The sequence below is a fragment of the Elephas maximus genome, chromosome 2 (genome assembly GCF_024166365.1).
Source record: "Elephas maximus indicus isolate mEleMax1 chromosome 2, mEleMax1 primary haplotype, whole genome shotgun sequence".
Classification (NCBI taxonomy): domain Eukaryota; kingdom Metazoa; phylum Chordata; class Mammalia; order Proboscidea; family Elephantidae; genus Elephas; species Elephas maximus.
In genome coordinates this window covers 214511132-214526187 of record NC_064820.1, presented here as the reverse complement: position 1 = coordinate 214526187, position 15056 = coordinate 214511132, and the positions used below count along the sequence as shown (strand labels likewise).

General features: G+C 57.2%; 1 protein-coding gene across 3 annotated transcripts in view; it reads right to left on the bottom strand.

Moving 5' to 3' along the window:
* Positions 1–4792: 4792 nt before the first annotated feature.
* Positions 4793–15056, bottom strand: part of TOM1L2 (target of myb1 like 2 membrane trafficking protein) — a 141163-nt gene continuing 130899 nt past the window's right edge. Inside the window, exons 14-16 of one of the 3 annotated variants that reach the window (XM_049874742.1) lie at positions 12008–12067; positions 10278–10314; positions 4793–8953 (exon numbers count right to left, since the gene is read on the bottom strand). In XM_049874742.1, coding sequence (XP_049730699.1) covers positions 8805–8953; positions 10278–10314; positions 12008–12067 — 246 coding nt within the window. In that variant the 3' untranslated portion in view covers positions 4793–8804. The remainder of the gene's footprint in view (positions 8954–10277; positions 10315–12007; positions 12068–15056) is intronic. The other 2 variants (XM_049874740.1, XM_049874741.1) reach the window with 2 other exon arrangements.

Sequence of the window (15056 nt, the reverse complement as noted above, 5' to 3'; positions counted from 1 at the left end):
CTGGGTGAGTCATGCTGTCCCAAAGATAGCCTTGTTCAGACTCCAGATATATATAACCCATTTGGTCACACCCTCCAAGAGAAAAATTAGTGGCTCACTTTAGGAGGGGGGAACCTGGACTGAGAGAAGCTTGGCCTGGACATGCAGCTTTTCTTTGTTCCCCTCCCGGAAGTGGCTGTCATGGAAAACTACCCAGAACAGGGGTGGCTAGGAGGCACGGGGGTCTTCAAACCACATCTCCTGCACAAATGGCCCTACTCAGGGGTCTACACAGGACCTTGACCCTCTGGGTGAGCTTCTGTTCAGTGACCAGATGAATCCCCCTCTCTCCCTTCCCTGCAGCCCCTGAGGAGCTAGGCGCCCAGGGGGCCTTGAGGAATTTGGTGACTTCTCTGAAAATTCAACAGACAGGAAGAGGGGTGGGCAGAGGAGGATGCTGGGTGAAGCCTCAAGACCACTTCCTTCAGAGTCTGGCAGCCAACCTGGTTTTTCATCTGCTTGCTGAACGACTTATTTCCCCTTCCTGAGCCTCAGCTACTGATCTATAAAAAGGGAATAAGCCTTTCTGCAGTCAGTCACCTTCAGAACAGACATGCCTAACTGTTCTTTTAAGTGGTTTTGCCACATATGTAAAGAGCATCACACAATAAATACACACTCCATGACTGCAGGAGTTAGGGGAGAGGGAAGGAGGATGAGGCAAGGCCAAGACACCAGTTGAGACTGAAGGCTCGCTAAAGCCCCCCTCCATGGGGGCCATGGGGCATAGTCCAAGATAGAGTGGGCAGACAATAAATCTTTGCCACCAAAGAGACAAAACTTTGCTCCATGGACCAGAATTTCCATGGCAGCCCTCAAGGAGAGGGTAGGGAAAGCCTGGCTGAGGACTCTGTTCCTCAGGGGAGCCTGCTGGTCTTGCTCACTCCTCCCCTTCAAAGATGGGAAGACCCCAAACAAGATGCCTCCTGGCTAGGCAGGTCTGAGCATACACAGGAGCTGGACCAGCTTGTGGTTGCCCCCTGTCCTGGAGTGCTGAGCAGGCCAGTTGCATCCACACAGGCAACAAGTCTTGAGCACTTACAGTGGGCCCATCCTGTGCCAAGTACTTCTCCTGTATTAACCCATTTATTCCTGTCCCGAATTCACAAATGAGTAAACGGAGGCACTGGCCTTGAAGGACATGCCCAGAACCTCACAGCAATGTTGCCCCTGATTGTCAGGGCTGGGAGGGGGCAGTCTGAGGAGTGGACCAGTTCCTTACCCTGGGGAGTTGGGGCGCCAGGCCAGAGAAGCCCCGCCCCGTGGGCCACCAGGCAGCCAATGGGCGCTTGGCCCGCAGTGGGGAGATGTGGCGTCACCGCCTAACTCCTGGGAGTCCAGCCCGGGTCACATGTGCTAAGCCCACTCACCCGGGGCTGGCAGGGCTGGTAGGGCCGGCCCTGCGGCCAGCTGGGCCTGCTGCATCTTCCTGGCCTCAAGGCCAGACACCTGGCCGGGACTGCTGCCCGGTGCGCGTCCGGGGCACCCGGGCGGGGCTGGCCTGGGGCGGCCCCTGCCTCCCCCCCACGGCTTCCTGCGGGACTGTGCAGGCGCCTCCGGAGGGGGAAGCTCAGCCAAGGGTACCCAGCCCGACCTCAGCTTTCCCAACTGTAAGATAGGAGTTCGAACGCCCCCTTCCTCCCCTAGGCGACTTAGAGGCAGGGACATATCTTCTGTGGGTTCTGAGTCATTTGGGGTAGCGGCCAGTGCCAACAGGGCCTCCATTGACCCTCGGTGCCCTGAGCCCATTGGGGGCGAAGGGGCAGGTAGGTGCTTGGGGGGCTGCCATTAGGCAGAAGGCCACCGAGACCCCAGCCCAGCCCCACTTTTGGAGCCCCTGCCTGCCCGCAGTTTAGACTTCATTCCTCCAGTAGCTAAGCTAGACCCTCCCCAGGTGACAGTGGAGGGAATCAGGCAAGGGGAAGAAACATAGGCAGGAGAGGGGACAACCCCACTTCTCCCTCTGTACCAGGGACTGGAGGGCTGTTGGCCTGATGATTCTGTGTAAGATGACTGTATTCTCATTCCTGTGTGGCCTCCTCTGCAAGCTGGGCACTCGAGTGACCCCAGCTCTGCACCTCCACACCTGCTCTGCCCAGAAGGCTCATGGTTGTGGGCACCTTCAGGTCCTCCAGGTCACCTGACAGGCCCTTCACTCAAGTGAGGGGTGAGACTCACAGAAATGGAGAATGAGGGGGGACCCCTGCCTCCTAAGAGCTGTATGAATGGAGGGGGAGTCACAGATCAGGGTGGGTGTTGGAAGCAGCGTGAGAAGGGACCCCCAGGCATCACCTGACTCTGAGGCCAAATGCAGCCACAGAGGGGTTCTGATTTTGAGTTAATTGTCAAAACTTAGGCTTCACCTGAAGGCTGGGTTTCTAGCTTTAAAAAAAAAGATGTTTCATCTGAAGGCTGGGTTTTTTGGCTTTTTTTTTATTTTTAATGGATCACTGGGAGTGACAACTGGCTGCCCCTTTAGCCAGGGCTGTAAGCTCCTTCCACAACCCCCTCCCACCCCCCCCACCCCCCACTGGGACCACACCTAATCCACTTCACTGGCTGTGCTAGCTGCCAGGCCCATGAACCCATTTCCCAGATTGAAGAGTGAAGGCAGAGGCGGACAGGCACATGCTCAGGAAAAAATGGTGATGCTGGTGCTCTCTGAGGATTCATGGTGGTGGGGAGGGCATGGTTCCAGACTGAACCTTTTCCGGAAATGTCCCACTGACTCCCTAGTGTTGAGAGCAGAGATCTTGTTTTCTGAGATGTGAGGGCCTGGGCTTGGAGGCTGGCCAGGTCCCTCTAGTGGCCACCCAGCAAGCCCTGGTAGGGGCTCCTCCAAAATAAACTGCAGTTCCTGGGTGACTCGTGCCCATTGAAGGCCTCTGGCTTTGCACCTCCCTCCCCTTGGGGCCCAAAGGAGACACTTTTTGGAAAAGAGGTAGGTTGGAAACAATCCCCTCCTCCACAAGTGCTTCAATGGGGGGACAAGCTGGCTGCACGGTGCTCCCACACTGGCCCTTCCAGGTCTCTGGAAAGGGAAATTACAGCTGGAAAGCAGCCCCTCCCAGGGCTCCAGTGAAGGGCTACAGCTGAGAGCAGGCAGAGGAGGGAGTCCTCGGATAGGAATCAGGTCTGGCTCTGTTGAAGTCTGTGCCCCTAGGGGTGTCACTCCCATCCCTGGCCCTGTCTATCCCCCGCTGCAGACAGTCTATTGTTTGTGCCTGCCCAGATTTCATCCCCGCTCTGTTAACAGCCTGCTTTTCCAGGGTGGATTCTGGGACATTTGCTGGAACTATTGGGAAAGAGCCCTCCTCTGTCAGACTGGAGCTGTTGGCAACCTTCAGTTAACCACACACAAGAGCCAAATAAAAGGAAACAGAGTAGAGATGGAGACAGGCAGATTTCTGACCAAATCCCTAAGCACCTGGATCCAGCTGTGCCTGAAGGTGAAACTCACTGAATTTATCAGTTACATAAATCAATCTCTCTTTCTGGTTAAACTCATTTCTGTCACAACCAAGCCATCTCTAAATGAGAGGTTGGGGCTGCAATTACCCCTATCTTGGACAATCATAACAAACCTTGGCATATTAAAAGCTCAGAAAGGTCCTACTGCTGCTTAACTTTAATCCAGCATTTCCCAAATGTGTCTCTCCACAGGAATCCCCCCTTTAGGAACAACTATTAATATCTTGGGAAAACGCACCTTGGCAAGGGCTCATCAGTGATCTTGAGGTCCCCCCTGGAGGCTGGCCACTCAGGCCAGAGTTGCGTGGCCTCCCTCTTCCTCCTCTGTGGCTGGCCTGCCTGCTCTAGCTGAAGGCTTGGCTGCCACCCTAGAGCCTCCCACCCTGCAGGCCTCAGAAGAAGGCTCCGATGCTTCCTGGTTGCAGAGTATCCTGGCTTCTGGAAACCAGGCCATGAGCTCCTTGAGGGTAGGGCCGCAGCAGCTCAACCCTTCAGCACCAACCTGGCACATGGCAGGTTCTGCAGAACCTGGGCAGAAAGCAGGAGTCTGAGCGTGCTGGCAACCTCCTCTCCCACAGAGCAGAACAGGGCCAGGGCTCTTCTGGTGCCCACAGTGCTTACAGGGCTGGACACAGGGTGGACTCAGGATCCTTGCTGTCTAGTCACAGGGAGCCCAGGACTCAGCCCTGGCTAAGGGCACCACCCGCTCCTGTTATCCCTCCCCACTGTGGGGGTATTGACCTCCCTCACCTCGCCAGCAGCAGACTGGGCCTCCATAGAGCTCCCTGGAGCCCAGGGAGACAGCTGGCTGCAGGAAGCTGAGGGCTGCTGCTTCTGGCCTGGGCTGGTGGCCCCAACATTCCCCTACCCCAGCCATGGGCCCATTTGCCTCCTGCCAGCTGGCAGGGGGGTCCCATCCTGAGCCACCTTCCCAGAAGGACTGGTGTTCAGTGTCCTTTCTGCCCACTCTTCTGGGGCCATGACCTGGGACCCGAGGTCTGGGTTTGAGCCCTGGCTCTGCTGCTAATTCCTGTGCAGCCTTGGCAAACTTACATTCTGCAGGCCTATTTCACCTGAGCAGTGGCTCTGCATTGACTCCACGTGCACCTGAGGGGCCCTCCTCAAGCCCCACGAGCCACTCTGAAATGGCCCAGGCACCAACAGCTCCCACAACCCACCCCTCAATGACCCTCTACATCTCTAGGGTCCCGAGAAGTCCCTCTCGAAGGCAAGACGAGATGAGGAGAGCAGCCTTTTTAAAGGGAGATTGGGCTGGGGAGGGGGAATGAGTGAAGGGGGTCACAGGTTTCTCTTTGCCATGATGAGAATGTTTTAAGATCATGGTGGCGGCTGCAAAACTCTGTGAACACACTAAGGACCTTGGATTGTGCACTTGAAATGGTGAACAGTATGTGTGCTATCTCAATAAAACTGTTGCCGAAAAAGGGGAGGGGAGCTAATTCTCAAGCTCACAAGCTCTGCAGGATTCAGGTGCCCAGACGTTTAGGAGCCTAGTTGAGGGGGGCTAAGGCCCGTTTGCTCAAGGGCCTTGGGTGCTCCGGGCCCTGGGTGTGAGCCTCCCTCCACATGCCAGGCTGGGAACAAGCCACAGAAGAACCACTGCACCTCATATCCGAGCTCTCGAACAGTCTGGGTGGGTTAACAGCCACCACAACCAATGCCCCAAACCGGGCCATACCAGGCTGACCCTGCGGGGACAGTGCTGGAGTTTTCCTCCAGCCCAGACTCCCTTGGCAGGCAGGGGGCTCTCAGCCCTGCTTACAGAAAATAGGGTCAGGTCTGGCAGATCCAACAACCAATCACAGCCATTTGACAGCAGTCACACAGGAAGGCTTGTTTATTTCTTTATCGTATTTTACATGCAAGAACCCAAACTAAAGAGATGACACTGGGGGGGGGGGCCATGGGTGGCTGGCCACTTTGAGCTTCACACACACTGACCGCCCACAGAAACATGTGACAGGGACAGGAAAACCAGCTCCAGGGGCGACTGGACAACGAGCTCCACATTCCACTTTTCCACAGCTCCTACAATCCTGAGAGCTCTCACAAGTGCAAATCTACCCGCCTTCCTCCAGGAGCACCTGGTGATGGACACACCAGAGCACCAATTACTACTTACATCCCCCAGGCTGTGGCTGCAAGGGAAGCCCAGCTCGGACCGGTGGGCAGGAAGGGCTGGAGGTGGGTGTGAAGAGATGGGCACTGCAGGGCTTGACAGGAGCAGCTTCTGGGGAAACACTTATCTGCGGTTGGTGATGAAGACCAACTGGCACTCAGCGTGGGTGAGTGGGGAGACCAGTCCTCCTAACATGAGCCCATGGGGGGCACAGCCGGGCAGAGAGCACAGCCTTCTCCACAGCGCTCCCACCAGACCTGCTGGGCGTGGACCTGTACCCAGGAAGGCCTGGCCCACACTCAACTGTCCTAGGCTAGGCCAGACTGTGAAGAAGCGTTTGGGTGTGGGGCAAGGGTGGGCTGTGAGGACCCAGGGTCTTCCAGAGCCCTTGCCACTCGTCTCCCGGCAGGGCCTGGAAGCAACGCTGTGGGGAGGGGAGTGACAGGCACTCCTGCGCGGCCCCAGCCCTCTGCTTTGGACCTCTGGTAGGGAGAGGGAAGGGCAGACAGTACTAGTCTCTCAGCAGGGTTGTTTGCACTGAAGCGCTGACAGAAAGACAAAAAGACAGATGAGTGGCCACCTTTCCCTCTGGCCCAGCCCGGTGCCCAGGGTACCCAGGTGGGGACCAGCAGCTCTGTTCAGACTTCCCTCACCTCACCACTGCCCACATGGCCAAAAAGGCAGGCCGGAGGAGAGGGTTAGTTTTCACATCTCGGCACACACAAACACAGAACAGGTTAAACACATTCCCAAGAAAATATTTTGACAAAATAAATATTTTAACCTATAATCAGGTATAATTAGTGCTTACGGGAAACCCAGCAATAATTTAGTGTAATTAAGTACATACTGTATCTGTGATTTCTAACACCTGTGGAGACTGCGGCTTGGGAGGGTCTGGATTTTCTGCAAGGGCACTGCCCCTCCTGTACCTGGGGGCCTGCAGGCTGTGCTGTCAGACTGGGGGGCAGGCCCCATACCTAGGGTGCTGCAGCCTCAGGGCACCCTAGAAAGGTTCGCAGGCCCCCTCAAAGCACTGGGCCTGTGCGTACTTCCCGGGCAGGCCTCGAGTCCCCTCAGCCTACATGGGCAGCTACCTCTGGACAGGACATTTGAGCAGGAGGCACCGGAGCCATTTGAGGGATGGTGTCGGGCTGGGGTCATGGGTGACACTTCTCTGCATGGGCCAGTGGCCTCCTGCCATCCCACAGAAGCCTGCCACCCTGCTGCCCCTGGGGCTCTAGAGCACGGGTACTAAGGACAACTGTGCCTTGGGTCTCCCTGGGAGGTGCTTCTCCTTCTCTTCTTCCTCTCAGCCCCTGCAGGCTCCTGGCCATGAGGGGCTTCCCATTCACCAGGCAGGGGGCTGGCTTTCCCTCAGAGGTCCCTGGCATGATTGTGGGGTTAGGGCCACAGCACTGACTGCAGAGGGCAGAGAAAGCCCGGCCCCCCACCCCATGGCTCCTGTCCTCTACAGAGACCACCCCTCAGACTGCTCTGGGGCTGGAATACTAGTGGGTCTCTGCCCTGGAGGGCCGCAGTGTGGACCATGGGTAGAAGAAGAAGTACAGCAGCTGGCAGAGAGGCCAAATCAGGCTGGCAGGACCTAAGGACGAGTATCCTGGGCATCGCTGAGGAACTGGAGTGTGGCATCACCAGCTGGTCCTGCTAGACAGGCCCCGGCCGGATCCCAGGCCTCTCTTCCAGAGGAAGCTGGAATGGTGCCAGACTGGGCATGGGTGCTGGGTTGCTCGGCTCCCTGCTCCTGTGGGCACTTGACACAGCTCTCAGCTCCAGTCCAAGTGCTCTTTCCAGATCCTGTGCCGCTGCTGTCCCTGCTCAGGCTGCCGTGCTGGCGGTGAAAGCCCAGCTTCCAGGCCATCCCGACCAGTGGAGGACTGACACCTACCCAGTCAGGATACACAGGGGCCCGGGCTGCCTATTGGAGGGGATGGGGACCGACTAGCCATGCAGCCCCCACCTTAGGCTCACAGCACGTGGGAAGCAGCTGCAGTAGTGCTCTCCTTAATCTGGGCCACAGCCGCACGGGGTGGGTGGCCATCAGGCTGGACCGGGGGATGGGCCGAGCCCCACGCCCATCACCCACAGCCAGGAGATACACCAGGAGGACAGAGGGTGGGAGCGGGGTGTTGTCAGCCCCATCAGCCTGGCTCTTCTGCCTCCCAAGTCAGCTTGGGGAGGAGGTGCAAACCTGCTGCTGGGGTTGGGCGGGGGGGAGGGGGACCCAGGGTGGGAGGAGGTCACGCTGTCCAGGGTCTACGGGGGAGACTGAGTCCCACAGGAGCGGGGCAGGACCTCAGTGCTGTTCTGGCCACTTGGCCGCCTGGGCTCTCTGAGCTGTCTTGGAGGCAGGGGCGCACAGGCTGCCCCAGGTCCGGCCAGAGCCCCGAGGCGGTGCGTTCATAAGCACCTGAAGTCCTCCCAAACAAATCCCTCCACAGACAGCCCACAAGGGGCTGTGGGGGTGCAGGCTGTGCATGGGGCATTCAGGCCACGGTAGTGTTATCGCTTCAAGCACTAACCATTGTGCCACATGGCTACTGTCCACAGGCTGGCTGGGGTGGCCCTTGTAGCCCCTGGGACTATCCCATGTCAGGGGCCTGTGGGAGCCAGCTGGGGCATAGGCCTGGGGCTGGGCAACCAGCTCAGTGATGGAGAGGGGACGAGAGGGTAAGAGACCACACAAGACACCCCACAGGGCCTTCTAAAGTGTTGGCATGCCAGGTGCTGTGACTGACAGGAGTCAGGGAGCAGCAGCCCAGGAGGGGAACCCTGCTCTCCCAGAGCAGCAGCACACAACCCTTCTGGAAGAGGAGGGGCTCAGGCTGGACCAGGGGGAGGGAGGGACTGGGGCCTGCTCCATCCAGAGCTGGCCTTGCTGCCTCCTCCCCCTGGGAGGGAGCGTGCGGTGGGTTGGGGGCAAAGGGGCTCAGCTGCAGTGAGGCTGTCCCACCCCCAGAGAAATGAAGGCAGTTAAAGTTGGTCCTGATGAGTGAGAGGCCTGGGAACAAGCACAGTGGAGTTTCCATGGAGACACAGGTGCAAGCCTGGGAGGAGGGGCCAGTGCCCATTGCCAGGGACACTGGGGGCATTTGTAACCTGGGCCTCTGGGCAGGCAAACCGTAACCACAGCTCACAGGGCAAAGAGGGCATCCTCAGACCGCTCAGGCTTCTTCCGGCCAGAGGGAGCAGGAGCCGGGGCCGGGGCCTCTACCGGGGGTGAGGGGAGATTAGGGACCATTTCAGCAGCTTTGGCTCTTTCTTCAAGGAATTTATCAAACTCTGCAAAGAAAACCAAGACAAGGGCAGGACAGGTCAGGGAGTTGAGCCCCTCTCTAAAGTCACCTTTTTAAAGTCCTTGAGTTCAAGCAGCCCTACCCCCACTCATTCCCCATAAGCTCTGCTTAACCCAGTCTCTTTAGGGGTCTCCCTGCATGAGCCCCACCCCTCTCCCAGATCCTGCCATCCCCACACACTGCCCTGGGCCCCCAGGGTGCCCCTCACTCCTTGCTGCCAGGGAGGGAGGCAGGGTAACAGGAGCTGCCAGCTGGAGCCCAGGGGCAGGGCCCTTTCTGGGCACTGACCTCGGAAGTCACACTCCATTTCCCCTGCTGCCACCGCTAGGGCGAGGGGAAGTGGGCAGCAGGCAGCTGCGGTGTAGGGCAAAGGACAGCCCCACTTCCTCCAAGAAGCCCTCCACCCCCAGGAATTCTAGAGGAGGCTCCCAGCTCCCCTAGCCCCGAAGGACCCAAGGGAAAGGCCAGTGGGCGCCGCCCTATGTCTGCCCCACTGATGTGCTGCTTTCCCTTTTCCAGATCAGCCCTGGGGCAGGGGCAGGGGCAGGGGCAGGGGCAGGGGCAGGGGCAGGGGCAGGGGCAGGGGCAGGGGCAGGGGCAGGGCAGGGAGGGCTGAGGAGTGAGCTCAGAATCCCAACCTCCCCCACCAAAGGGAGTGGCTGGGGAAGCAGGTGGGGACAGAGAGTTGTGTCCACCTCTCACTGCGTGCTGCGTGAACACCAAAGGGCTCCTGTCCTCTCCCTTGGCCCTGAGGGGATCTGACCCATGGATGGCAGGATCAGACAGCAGAGTGAGGGGAGACAGTGAGGAAGGAGCGGCAGGTAGACGTGGGTGAGAAGAGGGGTGGGGCAGTGGCCCAAGACAGGAGGATGGTGGAATGGAGGTGAGAGGCTGTGACAGAGAAGGAATCTTCTGCTCCCAGAAGGCCCCCAGGAGGTGCCATGCCCAGGAAGCCCCTGCCCTGGCCTGCCTTCACCCCAGCAGAGTCCTGATACACCAAGCTAGCCACAAAATCCCATGTCCCGCCTCTGGAGGAGACAGAGCACTCAAGGCAGACAAGCTGGTGAAGAGCACAGGCCTTGGGATCACACTGCCCTGATGGCAGTCTGTGACCATGACTCCCTAGCCCTATGACCTTTTTAAAGTCACATGTTCTTTCTGATCTCACTTCCCAATAAGCAAGATGGGAGAGGTGACATCTCCCAGTTGGAATGGGGCCTAAGCCGTGAAGTCTGTTGTACAGAGCCTGGCACGGGGGTGGGGGGACTTGGTGACAGGCCAGGGGTGGGTGCAGGGGACGGAGGTCATACCTTCACTCGTGACCCCTTCCTCCGGGTCGTCACCCTTCTGTGAGAGAAGCAAAAACAGGTGCATTAGGCCCCATAGCTGCCCTGCCCCCTCCATCTCGTCCTCCACCCCAGAGCCCACTGCCCACTGTTCCCCAGCTCCCAGAGTCTATGAGAGCAAAGTAGTGCTCTTCTTACTGGGGAAACGGACACTATCTACCAAAAAAAAAAAAAAAAAGCAGGCTCTGGGTCTTGATCTTCCAGAAGGATTGGGAAGAAAAAACCAGAAAAGGTGCAGCCTGTGCCGAGGACTGTGCGGCAGGCGCCTTCCCAGTCTGTCAAAGCTCTCTGAGCTCATGCAGGAAAGGGCCACATGCCCCTCCACTGAGCACCCGCTCCCTTCCAGCCTTGGGATCTGAGAAGTCACCATCTATGCTGCACTGGGAAGAGCCACAATGGAGACCCCATCAACCACTGTAGCTCCTGAAGGAGTGAGGGGGCGCTGTGCGCTCTTAAAACAGAGTGAGTCAGACCTGATTGTGTATGAAGCTCCTAGTGGCAGCTTGAGGGCCTGGGGCTGCCTGGGAGCCTCGGGGGTGGGGGTGGGGTGGGGGGGGCAGTGGACAAAGCTGGGGAGGAGACCTGGTTCCTTCCTGCCTCTGCTATGACCTGCTGTGTGGTCTTGCTGAGCAGGCCTCTTCCCCTTTCTGGCCTTGGGGGTCCTTCTGCTTTGCCTCTATGACAGGAGCTATTTCTTTTCAGGGCATCCCTTTGGGAAAGGTATAATGGGGCATTTTCCTCCTCCCCTGGCATCTGGGGTGGCTGCTTCATCTTGCAGTAGGAAAGCCAAGACTTTCTGGGAGCAGGCCTGGAGCGGGAAGGGGCTCTTGGCCAGAGGCCTGCTGTCCTCAGGAGGGACAAGTGGGAGAGGCCAGGCTACCAGCCCACAGTGAACCAGGCTAACCCTGTGGTTAAGATCCCAAGAGGCTGTTCAGTTTCTGGAAAAGGTCTCCCCCAAAAGGGAGGCAGCTAGGAGCAGGAGATAAGGAGACTCCAGGTCTGGGGAGAATCCAGTCAGCCTTGAACAAGCCAGCTTCTCTCCCAGAGAACACTTCTATACCAAGGGGCCGGGGGGCCCCCCGGGCTGCAGAGAGTGAAGGCGTTTTGCAGGAGTAAGGGGAGGCACTAGAAGCACCTAGCTTCAGCTCTCTGCCATTCACAGGTGTGTGACGCCTTCTCTTAGGGTAGAGAGATACTCTTTGGGACAGGGGCTTTGTAAGTCAAATATGCCAGAAGATTGATGGAGAGGGTGACAGTGACTTAAAAACAAAACCAGTCACCTGACTCATCTGTGTGTACATCTTAACAATAAAAAATAAAATGAAATGGAAAAAGAAAAACCCAAACACACGCCTGAAAGTGAAAAGGAGCTGGGGAAAGTTGGCACGTGTTTTCGAGCCTCCTCCACCAGGCCCCAACTCCAGTTCTGCTCTTATTAGCTGCATGCCCCACCGAGCTGCGCTGCAAGGCCTGACGGAGGCGCTGCCCAGGGCAGGGGCTCCATCAAGCTGGCCTCCTCAAGCCTGAGCATAAGTGGGTGCCTGCGGAACCAGGGCAGGTGCCGGAGAGGACAGTGAGGCTGTGTGAGCCCCCCGCCCGTGAGGCACGGCCCTGAGACAGCCCCAGGTGCCCTTCCTCGGAGGAGCCTATGGCCCTTAACACCCGCACACAGAGTACAAACGTGGGAGTCTCACCAGGTCGGTCCTGAGCCACACCTCAATGTCGTCCATGACAGAGGGCTGCACAACGGGGATCTATGGCACAGTCAGCAGCCGGGCAGGCAGCCACACAGCCACAGCAAAAGACGGTACACCGGAACAAAAGAAAATCGTCAAAAGCCACCCCAAACTAAACCAAAAAACACACATGGCAAAAAACCACAATCAGCACTACAAGCACAGGGCAACGCAGGCAGCGCATATGAAACGCTGGTGGAGCACAAGGGAGCGCAAATGAAAAGCAGCAGCTGGCCGGCGGGTACTGGGTGGGGAAGGCAGGGTGTTTGTACGCGTTCTTGAAATGGATAACTTTTTGACTACATGTGTCAGCCCTCATGTCATGGGGTCTCAGTTGCAGAACCAACTTATGGCAACCCCATTTGGTGCAAACAGTTAAGTGCTTAACTACTAATGGAAAGGCTGGTGGTTCAGACCCATCCGGAGGCACCTCAGAAGAAAGGCCTGGCAATCTGCTTTCGAATGGTCACAGCCTTGAAAACCCTATGGAGCACAGTTCTACTCTGGGGTCGCCACAAGAGCTGCAGAAGTGCCCTCTAATCCCAGAAGTGCTTTGGTCAGAGTGTTGCCACCTCCTGGTGGCTCAGCCTGGAGGGGCCGCCAGCGCTCGATGCCTGGGGAGGTGATGACCAGGGAGGCTCAGGGGTGCAGTGCTCTGGAGGGCAAGGCCAACAACGCTGGGAGCCGACCCAGGTGGAGGTCTGGGGCTTCGTTTGCTCAGTGGAAACTATTTCAAAATGTGTCCTGGTGCCTTTCTGGGTGGGAGGCAAGGTGCACCGAGAGGAGGTATGCACTGCTCTGTGGGTGCAGCCTAGGTGACAGAAGGCTGCCACGCTTTGCCACCACCAGAATCAGCACAAACGAGGGCTGACGACAAAGGGGACTGTGGGCTTTAGGCTAAGCCCTTGTTGTCTCTTCAGGGGAAAATCATGAAGCAGTCCTGAATGGAACAGCTTTCATCTCACCCTTTCTTCCTGCTCTCAATGATGGCTGTCTGTGCTTTAGAGGTCAAAGAAAAGAGGTTCACTGGAAAAAGTCGGGAGCAGGCCAGGGGTGGGGGCTGGCCCCAGAGCAAAGGGAGAGGCCCCTTACCAGTGCTGAGCAGCAACCCCCCCTCCCCCCCGCCAGGGCCTCCAGGGCAGGATTCAGAACATGGAATCTGGATAAGAATGTTTAAGTTGCTGTCAGATATATATAGCCCCCTGAGAGGCCGCGCTAATGAGATGTTGGCTCCCAGCCTGGAGAAATGAACTGCCTGCCCTTCACTGAGGTGACCCGCTCCTCACCTCGTCTGGGTCTGGTAGTGCCTTCCTGGGATTCACTTGTAAGTCCACTATTTCTAGAAAAAATACCAGCAGTGCATCTGACCTCATCCAGTGTCCTATCTGGGGTAAGAATAAGGTCAAAACAGCCAGGCAGAGGGCTGTCTCAGTGTTTACCAAATCTAAAATTAACACACTCTCAACAAAGGAGAAGAGCAGAGAATTTGTACCCACAGCCCTGCCAGCACACCCCCCTCACGCTCCTGGAAACCTGCTGCTGGTGGGTTTGGGGCACACGGGGTTGGTGAGGGGGCGTCTAAGCCCAGCCGGGTCATGCTGTGCAGGGGTGGCCCATGGCCCTGTCCAGAGCTCCTGGCACGTGCACTCAGCTCACTCAGCGCCTGGCTCTGAGGAACTGGGTAGCTCACTGCACTTGGTGACCTGGCTGCAGGCCCAGGACAGACGGTCCATGTGTGACTGCTGTGAAGGCCTGATCCAGCCACGGGCAGAGCAGGGGATACTGTCTACCGCACTACTTTATTCTTTTGACTGACGGGGGCGTAAGAAAGTTAAATTTAAAAACATCAAAGAGTTCATATCCCCCTAAAACGGCACAAATGCCTGACAGGCTATGCTAACAGCACCTAACACAGGTGCATCTACACGCCAGCAGCGGAGCACATGGGTTGTGGTCTGCCAATGCTGTGCCTGCTGGCACGTCTCAGCCTCCACATCCTCTAGCAGGAGGTGCTGAGTTTCATTATCTTGGTGCTCACACTGCACAGTGCCAGGCCACAGGAAGGGGCCATGCCAGAGGTTGGGAAGTCAGCCCACATCTCCAAAGGGAAACACCCCAACACACCCTTGAGCGCATACTGGGCCTTTCCATGGCTACCTCACGTTATCCCCACCGGGAGAAACTACACTACAAGTGTAAAGCTTTTCAGTGTGCTGCAAAAGCTTGAAAAAAGTCATCAAGGGGTCATGAGCCTTAAGCCTTCAGATTTTCCTTAAAATTTTTTTGTTACTGTTCAAAAACACGTCCTTCAAGGCCTGGACCATGCTCCAATTTCCTCTTTGAGGATTAATCTTGAGAGCCTGAATGCTCAGGAAATAAACATTGACATTTGAGAAACTTCTCCAAAAGCTGGCTCATGGGAACACTTCTCTTCCCTCTCCTAGATTTTCCCAGTACGTGGCATGCTTAAGTAAGTTTAAGGACTGGCAACCTCCAGATCCTCCAGACCAGGCCCAGGAGCTCAGGCGAACCCAGCCCAAGGGGCACCGCAGAGGAGGCCGGAACGCTGGGCAAGGCAGGGCTCAATTCCGAGCCTGGCAGCACAGGCTGCACAGCCCTGGGTGCATCGTCCCACAGCGCTTCTCTGGGCCCCAGCATCTTCATCTGACAGCCTTCCTCTCACATATTAAGGTGCTTCGGAGAGGTGGTGGGGCAGGGGGAACAGAGGGCAGGGTGCCGGCTCCTGTGCCGTCATTTGGGCAACTTCCTTTTCTTGGTCTTGGTTTCCTTATCTGTGAAGTAAGGTGACTCTTAAGGTAACATTTAGCTTTCAACACTCAGTGACCCCGAATCCCTTGACTTTCTGACTGTTGTCATCCCCGACTCATGGTGACCCCATGCACAGCGGGATGAAAGGCTGCCTAGTCCTTTACCATCCCCATGATTGGTTGTGGATCTGACTGTTGTGATCCATAGGGTTTTATAGGGTGATTTTGGAAGCAGATGT